General features: G+C 41.8%; 1 protein-coding gene across 1 annotated transcript in view; it reads right to left on the bottom strand.

Moving 5' to 3' along the window:
* Positions 1-12,701, bottom strand: part of ppfia2 (PTPRF interacting protein alpha 2) — a 104,824-nt gene that overhangs the window by 18,098 nt on the left and 74,025 nt on the right. Inside the window, exons 4-13 of the mRNA XM_030771300.1 lie at positions 11,350-11,424; positions 7,600-7,710; positions 4,814-5,035; positions 3,087-3,233; positions 2,477-2,611; positions 1,077-1,160; positions 694-825; positions 539-601; positions 332-423; positions 86-224 (exon numbers count right to left, since the gene is read on the bottom strand). Coding sequence (XP_030627160.1) covers positions 86-224; positions 332-423; positions 539-601; positions 694-825; positions 1,077-1,160; positions 2,477-2,611; positions 3,087-3,233; positions 4,814-5,035; positions 7,600-7,710; positions 11,350-11,424 — 1,200 coding nt within the window. The remainder of the gene's footprint in view (positions 1-85; positions 225-331; positions 424-538; positions 602-693; positions 826-1,076; positions 1,161-2,476; positions 2,612-3,086; positions 3,234-4,813; positions 5,036-7,599; positions 7,711-11,349; positions 11,425-12,701) is intronic.

Here is a 12,701-nt window from a genome sequence, read left to right as displayed (position 1 = left end):
AGTGAATTAGATCATTTATCTTACACTGTGAAAGGCTTAGAAGGAATGAAAAGTGAGTTCACTGCTGCCAACTGAAGCCACTGACCTTGTGCTCATCCCTACGCAATCCCAAGCGTCCTCTCCTGGGCCGACGGATCACTTTGGCAGATCTGTAGTGATCCGACTGAGTCTCAGCCAGGGAGCCCAGGGAGAAACGCAGCTCTGCTGACGTATCCAAGTGAGACCTGTGAGCAAATCAGACTGAAAGGTAAGATAACTCAACCAAGACAATCAAATCGGTGGAAGTTAGGGAAGTTCCCTAACTCCTGCAGTTACTCAGAGACTTGCCCACCTTGACAGAGTTGGTTCTGTTAATGAGCCAGCCCTCAGACGGAACTGATCAAGTTCGGATCTGAGTTTCTCGATTTCCTCTGCAAGATGAGTCTAAGAAAACAGGGACAACCACTCTGTGTTGTATCATATTACAAGAAAAAAAGGGAAAAGATTGCAAATGAAAGAATCTCAAAATACCGAGCTACAAAAAAATAGACTCACATACCTTTTCATGGATGGAATCTTCCAACTGTTTGCGATAGTTCTCTGAGTCTTGTATCAAAACATTCTAGAAGAAATGCATAGAGAATTTTAGAACACAGCCTTGGAGGATTTATTCAAAATATAGCAGCTGTTTTGAAAACGAGTCTCCCATATCACCTTCTCCTCTAGGGCTGCCATTCTCTCTTTGAGGTGAAGTTGAAGGCGTTCATTGGATTCAGTCAGAAGTCTGTCCACAGTGTCTGATAAACGTTTGTTATGTTCCTCGTTCATTTTTTCTCTTTGTCGAGCCTGGACAGACAAAATAATCCATCTCTCAACACTATACAAGCCACAATCACATGTTCAAATGACACAGGAGGCCAAGTAAACATCAACATCTCTCGGACACTACAGAATACAGTACATTCTACATTTCCAGAACATCTCAAAGAAAACAGTCAAAAAGACAACACTGAAGCGAACAGCTAGTTTGAAATTTTGCATTGAAGTGGAGTGGAGTGTGGAGCTGGTAGCTTAAAAGATGTGGAGAGGTGACTCACTCTAAGCAGTTCCTGATTCTTCTCCTCCAATTGTCCCTCCAGGTGCCTCATGCGCTCCTCTATGCTGCCATGCCGCTCCTCTGCCTGCAGAGCACCAGTAAAGCACAAACAGCCACCGTTATCCCATTTCACCGTTACCCTCAATACAAGACTAACAAGCAAACAAAAGCAGAAAGAGAAGCAAAGGCCCCACTCACTGCAAATCAAATACCAGAATATTCTAAAGCACAGCCCCTGCTTTTAACTGCATCAGTGATGTGTCATTTGACATGTATCTGTTGAATTAATGGAAGCTTGTGGGACACTGTTAATGTCATATGAAGTTATCATTAACTCACTGAAGGGGGTGATAGATTTTTGCATTGTGAACATCACAGATATGGTTAAGAACAGGGGTAAGATTAGTGGTGGCTGTCAGAGATGCAGCATATTTGCTCTAAGTGATAAATCATAAGAGAAGCCAGTGCATGTAGTAGACTAGTGTACAAGAGCAGAGAGAACACCAGCCTAATTTAAATGCAACCTCTTTAGCCCAAAGCTTCCACATAAAGCTGCCCTAAGCTCTGGCTGGAGACAACATAATGACCCACAGTTCAATGAAACAGAAGTGGTTGCATAAGGACAAAAGAAGCAATCAAGAGGTCTAGTTGTAAAGAGTGAAAGCCCTGTTGTTCTACCTTTCTAAGAATAGAGTTCATATCTTGGAGTTTAGCTTCCATATCAGACTACATATCCGTGGGGGGGGGGAAGCGGGAGCACAAATGAAAGAATTAGAGCTGATGAGGGTATGCTGATCAGGATACAGAATTATGAATCACCAGACATGAATGCCTTTCTCAGCAGCTGCTTGCAATAAGGACACGACTTAAAAACCGCATCTTTTAAAATACTGCCATGCAAGGACAATGCAAACATTTTACATTTGAATGCTTTCTCAGGATCACACATGAAAAATGAAATTTGATTTTTTCATTAATATCGACAAAGCTATCATTTCCGTTTTGTTTCATCCTCATGTTACCGTCACTATATGTTTCTGATGGTATACGATACTGTGAGGGAAAGTCTCTTTTAGTATTAACACTTACACGTGGTCTTTTTATGCAAAGACAATAAAGGCAACAATTTAACCTTATATGATTATTGTCACATATAACATCATGGCCTAGACTCAAGCCTGTGGTTGGGCTTTTGGATGAAAGTCCTAGATCATGTATGTCAAGGCTGAAATCATGTCAAGTAAAATAGCCAAGGACAAAATAATTACAAATGGCCAATCCCCAATCCCATCTTTTTGCTTAGCCATCACTGGGGACAGGATATGGGTTTCCGACAGATTTCATTACACTGTCATGTATCATAAAAACTGTGGGAGCATACTGCAGATTCTACTCTAGTACCTTTGTGAGGGCTGCTATCCTCTGGGCTAGTTCAGCCTCCACTTCAGGTAGCGTCTCTGCTTTCCTCATGGTCTGCTGTAGTTTCTGTTCAGCCAGCTCAAGCCTCTCCTGTAACTGCCTGTTCTTTTCCTCCATCTACCAGACAAGGAAACACAAAGCAAGAGAAAAAGAGACAGAGAGTATGTGTGTGTGTGTGTGAGAGAGAGAGAGAGAGAGAGAGAGAGAGAGCGACAGAGAGAGGGAGAGAGAGAGCATCATTTGGAAGTGAGACCTCTGAGTAATTCAATCAGTCAATCAGCCAGCCCATCTATATGGTTATTTGTATACAGTATCTTGTATCATAACTATTGCTATAGGAACACTGGGTACAATATATATTCAAACCCCATTAACCTCAGTGATTTCCAATTCACTGCCACATGAATTCTGAAAGGGAATTCTCACTTCTAATTATGTATAAGCTCCATTTCATAGGTAAGGTACATGAACATATGCACACAGTCCAAAGATCAAACCAAGAGGAGTAGCCCAAGAAGCTCAAACCCCTCATGTGACCAACTGCACACCATTACAAAGGATGATACATTAGAACCCTCGAGTAGGGATGGACCTGTCTGAGGAATGCCTCCTTATTGGCCAGCTCATTCTCTAGCTTGTCACTGATATCGTGTAGAGAGGTGGATTCTCGCTGGGCACTGAGATACCGCTTCTCCAGGGTAACAATTCTCTCCTCCATATCCTCCTTCTGGCACATAGCCTGCACAAACACACAGACACACATGCACGCACGGATGCACACGCGCACACCCACACCCACACACGCGCACACGCACACACACACACACACACACACACACACACACACACACGTAGAGGACACAAGATGGCAACAGTGGTTATTGTTAGCTGTGGAAATCAGGTTGGATTCATTTCCTGTTTTGCGTCTTCCCAGACAATCATGCACTCCACACTTGGAAAGAATATGAAGGCTAAAGGTTAAGCACAGATCTGTCAGACTGAACTCCCCTCTTGCAATTACACATTTTTACAAGATCAAAATAAATACGAACCCATTATACCAGTCTGTCACTATCACTCCACGTTTCAGATCTGTCATTTTTGACAACATGTAACCTCAGTAATTGAATGTCACTAATTGCCAATTTCTGACATTGACAGAAACGTTTCTAAATGTGTCACTTGTCTTCAACTTCTTCAGTACAATCTAACTTTCAAGTACATTTGAGTTGAGAATCCCTAATCTGAAAATCCAAAATCCGAAATGCTCCAAAATCCAAAACTTTTTGAGCGCCGACATGACGGCACAAGTGGAAAATTCTACACCTGACCTCACTTGCCCATGTGGGGCTGTGAAGCTGTGTTGGCGCCAAGATATCTCATTATGTACTCACGCGTTTGTGGTGATGCTGGTGTAAAGAAACCTACTGCACTGCCAGTCGCAGAAAAGTATAGCATGGTTTATGTATTTATTCTACTGTACTTTTTATCTTAGAGCGTACTCTTTGTACTTATAAAAAAAGTTTACGGTAACACAGCATCCTCATACATCTCGTGTTTACCGTGTTTCTGTACAGGTTTGTAGCCTAGGAGCAACAGGCTATACCATACAGCCTAGGTGTGTAGTAGGCTATACCCAGTAGGTTATTTGTTACTTTTTAACAGGGGGGATGACCCAATGGTCACTGACACTACTCTATAGAGTATATAGGGGGATGGCGGGTTAACAAGGGAGATGGCATCCCCCCTCATCCCCCTACAAATCGCCTACTGGCTACACCATCTAGGTTTGTGTAAGTATACTCTATGATGTTTGCACAACGCTGAAATCGCCCAGCGATGCATTTCTCAGAATGTATCCCCATCATTAAGCGACGCACGACTGTACTCCAAAATCCGAAAAAAATTCAAAGGCATTTCGGATAAGGGATACTCAACTTGTATGAGTGATTCTTTGTGACACAAGATCATTTCATAATAACCAAGACCTTAAAAGTAGACTGATATTTTAGCTGTTTCGTCAGCTAACTGGCAATTGAGCTAAATGGTCATGTGATTGTGCCCTAGGGGCCGTGTAGGTAACCGTACATAGAATCAGCTGACCTTTTAAAACGTTCATACTAAAAATATTAATTTCCATCTGAGATATTCATTTGTGAGAGCCACTGGCAGCATTACAATACAATTATTACAATAGAGGCAGTTAGTTTAAGCTTTCTCAGTCAAACACATGCAGACTGACCATCTCGTTTGACTTCTTAGAGTTGAGTGTGTTTGTTTTTCAAGTTTGAGAGCATCTCAGTGTATGCGTAGACTCACCTCTTTGATGTCTCTCTGGTACTTGTTGTTCATCTCCTCAGATTTGATAAGGTCCTTACGGGCAGTCTCCAGTTCTTGCTCCACCTCAGACACACGGGAGGAGAGCGAGGACATGCGCTCCTTCATCTGGGCCAGCTCATAGTTTTGCTTCTCCAGCAGCTCCTGCAGCTCCACCACCTGACTGGCTTCATCTGCAGATTCCATGGAGCCATTTGAGAGCCGCTGCAAAACAATGACAGCATCGCCCCCTATTAATTAATGCCCATTCTTTCCTGTACACATTCTTTCAATTGCTTAGAAAGTTAATTCGTCCAGTAGATTTTTCCTTTGGTCACTCGCTGACTCATGAATACATTTTTTTTCATTTGTCCGTTCTCCATCTTTCTCCATTCGTTCATATACGCACGGCATGCATATAGGCTCTGTGTATAATGCCCTATACATTTTCATTTATTCATTTTATTAAAATGGTAATTTGACAAGTTGCTGGCCAATATGTTCTAAGCATCACAGCAGCATTGTTGTCTTGGCTGCGATGATAATATATTTATGTAGTGGGAGTGAACTGTATGAAGGTGTGAAAAAGACTTTTCTCAGATTTTCAAACCCTGTGAATCACAGTTCTAAAATTAAACTTGAAATGTGCTCACATTATATTTAAAATTGGAGTAAAGAGACAGTGACAGAGGGGCGATAAAATCTCTGCAGATTGTTGTCGCACAGTTTATTTTCTTAGTGCTGTGGTTAGCAGCTTTTGCTGTAGTGGTAAATTTGCTGCGACAGAGAGGACATAGCAGGTAAAAGCATGGCTGGGAGAGTAATTACGGACGTATAGATTGGGATTCTGTAGATTCAGACGTGTTTGAACCTGTGTGTATGCGTAAGTCTCTGTCTCTGTGAGGGACCAGATGTCTATCCATAGCTATCCATCTGTATGGTGTAACATTACTGGGCTTCTGATCTGAGCACTGCAGCAGAGCGTGTAAAAATCAGTATTTGTATATTTTTAATATGCTCACACTGACCCTGTTGAAGTCATGAAGGACAAATTTTGGGATTTGGGATTTAGAAAATCTCTCTCTAGCGCAAGCACTTCCCCGTTCCCTAAGATAACGAGAGATAGCAGTGCAGTCTTCCTAAAATAAAATCCTGTACTGCCCCAGTCAACCACTGTCCTAAAGTGCGGAGGGATTATTTGGGTTGATTAGAATTAGTGGAGCTCATCTGCCACAGCTTGGCAACAACAGTCACCCAGAGAGACCAAGCCTGGCAAAGAATCAAAGATGGAGCTTCTGATCAATCAGACTCCACTGCTGTCGGAGGACGAGCCACAGCAGACTGACAGTTTGTGGGGACCATTTGCAAAGGTAGGCTCACAGTATGCCTCCCTGGTTTTAATAGAAAGGGCTTGATTACCTGGAATGTTCCACATCAAGTACACAGTGTGTATTTCAGGACTCGGCTGCTATTACTTAATGCTGAATTGTAGTTATACTCTGGCACACAAAAAGCTGATCAGCATTTTTAAGATGTTAATTATGTTAATTATGTCCTTTTCCAAGTTCAAAGGAAGTCAGTACAGATGATAAGAAAACTGTTGTTCTTCAAAGCCACCACTATGTTTCATTCTTACGGTTTAATGCCAAGTTTATGAAAGCTAGCAGAGACGCTGTCAACGAAATCAACATCCATTTGTTTTCACTGATGGAATCTAGTGTTGATCACACACTTAGAATGGCAGCAATATTAATGAAATGCTGTATCTGCAAAGGCAATATGACCTGTGTCTCACAAGTAGCACAGGGAAGAGGGAAAGATTAGATCCAATCAGAGTATGCTTGTTGTGTGCAACTACATCATATGCTCTTACTTATCTACATGGTCAAAGTGATGATGGGCGCAACAATGATGGCTGTCTGTGAGCAATCGCACCCTAATCCTCCAAATGTCAATTCACAGCTTCTACGCACACCAAACTGTCCCACGCCATGCGCGCCCATTGTGATGTGTGATGGGTGACAGCTCCTTTCATCCAAAGTGTGAAGAGGAGCACAGAGAGAGAGACAGGGAAAGATGGCCATGCACAGCCTGACTCATAGATCAGAACTGCCTGTACCAGTGATGGTAGTGACAGTGGGGGTTTTTTCTTCTCTCTGTAGTGTCTGTAAGACTCGATTTCACTATATATAACGTCCATAACTGTTTTTTATTATTAATACAGGTTTGAAGTACCTGTCTGGCTACATATGGGAATGTGTTGGATGCAGTGCAGTACTTACTGTGCATCTGTCATTCTGAGATTGCCCTCTAGTCCTAATTCTGCCTACTGCATCATGTATGTTAGCAGAATCAGCTCTGACGCAGAAACAGTGCAAAGCTCATCATATTAGATGCAGTTCTATGGAATCTACATGTACCATGAAATAAAATGCAGAAGAGACTGGGCCCTAGTCCAAAACTCTTTCATGGCTCATTTACTTTGGCTCCTTTTCTACTGAAGAGACAAAATTTCAACAGCACTCATTGTGTTCACACTAAACCAAAGACCTCCTGAATGCAGACTGTGAGGAAAAATCTTCAAATCTATTATGTACCCTGATAAGTCATCAAGGTGACAAGGACAGAGAGCAAGTAAGGGGAATGCAGAAGGGTTCAGTCAGTCAAATACTAATGACCCTGGTCTGAAACAGAGTAAAGAGAAATTGTACAGAGCGTTTGGGATATTTGACTAAACTGCTTGGAAGCACATGATAAACATGTAGAGAGTAGCAGGTAAGGAAACCAACCTTGCCATGTACTTTCTGGCCAGTGTCAGTTCCCTCCAGCAAATCCTCTCCCCCCTCCCCGGATGCCACTTTCCTCTGGATATGGGCATTCTGCTCCCGTAAGGCCACAATCTGTGAAAGAGAAAGAGAGAGAGAGAGAGAGAGCATGAATTAGAAACTTCTAGTCAATCACATCTGATACAGAAACTTGCTAGAAGTAATGACTCGAGTAAAACACTATCCGCATGTCACAACACTACACACACAACGACATTCAAATTTGTGACATGGCTATGGTTCACGCCATTTCACAGAGAAATGCTGAATATTTGTTGCATGGTTGTCTGCTTCTGCTTATGAATCAGCTGTCCTCATTTTGTCTGCATAAACTCCTTACAAATGTTTTCCAGAACAGCTGCTGTGTAGTCTTTCAGGACCCGGTTCTCAGACACGTTAAGTTGCTGCACATACAGCAGGCGTTTATGTGATTACTGTTATTATGTTCTGCAGTAGGCCTCAGCTCTCCGGTTCACCTGGTGTGTGCGACAAAGTCGAGTTGCCGCGGGTAATAGACGACAGCAGTAATTAGGATCTCCGGTTGACAATGACTTGTGATTATAACTTCCAGAAGGAGACACGCAGGGCCAGACAGCTATAATTGTACACACTATGGACTTTCCTTTACCGATGGTTGTCCTCAACTCTAGTTGCAAGTTGTTTTGCGGTTGTGTGATACTCTTTCCCAGTAGGTATCAACAAACCCTAGAGAGACAATCAAACTGTTTCTGTTTTCAAATTTGAAACCTCCTCATTATATTTTAATTGAGTTCTACACAGGTTTTCGGAGAGAACAAATTTCATTTTCCTCCCAGCTCCACATTAAACTTGTTTGCTGAGAAAACAATGCTGCTATACAGCACTGGGGCTAATAATTCATCTGCTCTGTTGAAAAAGGAAAAGAACTGCCGTATCATAAATCAGAGTGATAGCACTGGTGAATACAAACTACAAAGCTACCCCTCTGGTTTCATAATTACATATTACATAGAAGTATTTGTAAATATGTATTTACACATTCTCAATATCTTTGGTCTTTAGCACAGGAATAAAGTTCTCCACTTTATGTAGAATGGTGGTATTTACTCCTGGGTCAATATGATACACAGTCTTGTTGATCGAGTCGTGATGCCAACTTATACAGCTCTGACAGTTCCTAGTCTGGCCTGCATAGCCACAGGCAATGTAGACATTAACAGTGCTTCTATTTTCACACACACGCACACGCACACATGTGCACACACACACACATGCACACACAAATAAACACACACACGCATGCGAACGCACATGCACACGCACACATAGACAAACAAACACACACACACACACACACTACTTAAGTGCAATGATGGGATTAAACTGCAGATTGGAGTATAATGGTGTGATTAATATGACAGCATGACAGCATTTTTAGCGATCAGGCTGGTCTTTGTATGGGGATCTCCCTGGATTTAGACAACAAATCACACTTATTTCCTCCTTGAAGATACCAGTGTCATAATCTGAATAAAAGAGTAAACAACATTCCTGGAAAACAATCTCGTAGAAATGTAAATTATGTAATGAAAAAAAAAACAATACAGAGGAAAGCCTTTACTGTTATTGTTCCTTTGGACAACATTTCAAACTCAGAGCAGGACACAATGATTTTCTGTATCTCTGCCACGGTATTTTATTATTATGTAAATAATGATAGAGTACAGTTTGATGCTCTATCATTATTTACATAAAACCTGATTCAATCCATTGAAAAGTGAAATAATGCTGTAAAATGACACTGTGATATAAAGAAATATTAAACTAAACTGACATTTAAATAACAGGTCCCTTAAATTTGTAGTAAAATCCCTTTCCTTTGCTCTGCTCACTCTCTGACACACCTGAGAGACAGTTCCTGGTCAGATTAGTGAGGCCCATGTATCTGCCTCTCAACAGGCTCAATGGAACCAAAGGATTAACTCAGATTTGTGTTGAGGGATTCGTTTTAGCGTGAGGCCAGGAATGAGATGAGAAGGATATGACAGGAAGAGAGCTTTCCTTCCTGCTTGTCACTGTTCAACATACTTTTATTTAATGAGCCTGCAATTAAGGAGGTTCATGCTTTTGAAGAGAGTGAAGGGATTGTCTGTAATTTTCCAGTATGTGAGATCAAACAGGATATGCTAGGTTTGCGCACCTTCTGAAATAAATAAATAAATAAATAAATAAATGAAACTAACAAAGTGAGAGAGAGAGAGAGAGAGAGAGAGAGAGAGAGAGAGAGAGAGAGAGAGAGAGCGCCAGAGTCTTGGCTTGCAAGTCAGGAAAAATGGAAACCTTCAGGAAAATGAAAATGAACCATACCTGCTTTGATCTCAGGTAATCCACAGCAAGTCATCAAGGCAACAGTGACAGAAGAAGACCATATAAGAGCTAACCAATGTTCCATTGTTCTAGGTCCCTCTGTGCCTCCATAACTACCCCCTCAATCTCACTGATCAATCAATGTCAAGAGCGGCTAGATGTAGGTGATTTGGGAGCGAGGCATGTTCCTGTTGTTGCACGAGTCTGTCAAAACTGGTTAGTCGGCTGAGTGATCAGGAAATAGAAACTGCTGCTCAGGGGTCAGCAACAAGCTTTTGCCTTCCACCCTGAAATAATCAATAGTTGTGGCAATAGAAACACTAGAAGCCAAGAGAGTGACACCTCCCCAGAAATGATTCTCTACTATACATTCAGCAGACTTCAACATTTCTAAACCCTACTTCTGTCTTATGTTCTGATCCATCTGCTTATCTGTTATCTACTCATAGACCCAGCCGTGTATCTCTTTAAATAAACAAAGCTAAGATGGCTGTGCCCATTTATAGTACCTCTGTAAGACTGGATTAGTGTGGGCATAATTCTGAACTTTTGCTGTAGAGTTGAAACACAAGGGTTTGTGAAGGTTCAGATGCAGAGGAGGGGAGCACCTAAGTCAGTTTCCACCTTGTAGCCTGGTACATGTCTGTCCACCCCCTCAGTAGGGCAATGTTGCACCTCCTTCCTGTGTTAGATTAAGTATATGGCTGGGCCGAGGTCTCCCTCCTGAAGCCTATCCGTGTGAGTCAGTGCATGGTCATAAATGGCTGTCTCCCTCTCTTTCTCTTTTCTAACCACAGGATCTTTGATCAGATGCCCCCCACTCTCTCATTATCTACCAAGCGCAGACAAGTGATAATGCAAGTAACTTTGGAGGAGCATTTTAGCACATTTTAGACAAACCACCACACAGAAAACACTCTCTCTTGTGTAACACATGCCTAAGGGGGTCTTCAGCTGGAAATGCACCATCTGCACTGCTAATGTTAGCAAAAAGTTTCCGCAGTGAGCTAATGAGCTTGCTCTCTTTCTCTTTCTGTCTCTCCCTGTCTCTCTCTCTCTCTTTTTCTCTCTCTGTCACACCTTCTTTTGAAAAGTACACTGATTTTATAAGACTTTCACTAACAGACTTTTACAAATTAAGCCATTGCTCTGCATTTTGCCCTGTCAAAGTTAGTGTCCTCAAAAGAGTTTAGATTTTCAAAGTTCCTCCACCTTTCTCAGAGAGATTATGTTGTTTCACTGTATTTCACTGAACTGAAGTCTACAAAGAGAGGCAACAGACCACATCGAATATAGCTATGGTAGATATGTAGCAATGTCTACAATATGGAAAACCTTACACAAGGCATTGTTCTGTAGGTTTCTCACCTCTTGATTGGCAGCTGTTAACTCCTCTTCCAAGGCTGAGACTCTTTCTAGTGACACCCGCAGTCTTTCTCTAACCTGAGAACAAAATAAAGTTAACAAAGAGATAACACATTCCTCTACATATGTGAGACAACATGTGCATTTTTTTTACTTCCTATTAGGCCCTGTTTACACCGTCCATTAAGATCCAATTTTGGTGATGCGATCACAAGTGGACAGCTCTAAGTACGTCCGTTTATACCTGGCTTTAGAATCTGTGTCTCGAGTGACCACTTGAAATCAGTTCCCCGCTCTATATGCAAATAAGCGTGTAAATCATTTCCAACATGTTACCCCTTTCACTGAATTTCAGTTTTGCTTTTTCGATTGGAGATAGTGCTTATGACATGTGAGATGTCAGACAAATTTGGTGATCACTGATCGCTGTTTTGGGACATTAAGGCACATTAAGCTGTTTCCTTATAATGGGCATCAGGAAAACGCTAAATGTGAGATAACGACCATACTCCTAGGATTTCGATTTTGATTTTTTAAAGTAGGAGGCATTTCTGACAAGAGATGTCCGGGAGAAATTTAGTGATCATTGATTGCAGTTTTGCAACATTAAGCTACGTTAAGCTTTTGCACGTTAAACGTTGTTGTTTTGAATTGGCGAGAGGCATCAATGCACTTCCCGTGCCCAGTCTGTCAGAAATTAAAAAAAGAAGAAGAAGAAATCAAAACAATATTCATTTTGCCTGTTGTTGTTGTTATTGCCCGTTGTTGCACTTTAATATGACACCATTGGCGAGCGAATGTGTACATAAGCGAATGAGTTTGTACTTCCGCGTAAGCAGAGGACGTCAGTTGAGTAGGCGGTTGTTCAATGTGGTTGAGTTCGCATTCGAGTTTACACTGCTATAAGAATGTGGTCATACGTGGTCCAGACCACCTGAATGTGGTCTGAGTGATCGGATCTCGATGCGACCTCAATGCATTGGATGCGTTTACACCTGTACTTTTGAGCTGTCCACTTCTGATCGGATCACCAAAATCAGATCTTAATGCAAGGTGCAAACAGAGCCTTAGAAAAACACACCTCAGACTAAACTTGGCACCCAAGTGGTTTTCTTTGAGCGTGTGGCTCTCTCCTTATCCCTTTTCCCAAAATACTAATCTTTCCTCTGAAGCTTAGCTTCTTTGGTCAAACTATCACTTTAATCACTTTTAAGCAGCAGGCAAGGAGAAGATTTGTCCCTCTGTGTCATGGGGAATTTAGGGCTCTCTTTCCCCTGGTGAAGGTTCTCATATTCATCATGCAGTGAAAAGAGCAGTGTGTGTGCCCTTTGGACAAGCATGTTGTGGGCAAGATT

The sequence above is a fragment of the Chanos chanos genome, chromosome 1 (assembly GCF_902362185.1).
Source record: "Chanos chanos chromosome 1, fChaCha1.1, whole genome shotgun sequence".
In the NCBI taxonomy this organism is placed as follows: domain Eukaryota; kingdom Metazoa; phylum Chordata; class Actinopteri; order Gonorynchiformes; family Chanidae; genus Chanos; species Chanos chanos.
Note: the sequence above shows the minus strand (reverse complement) of the source record. Positions and strands in the feature narration are given on the sequence as shown.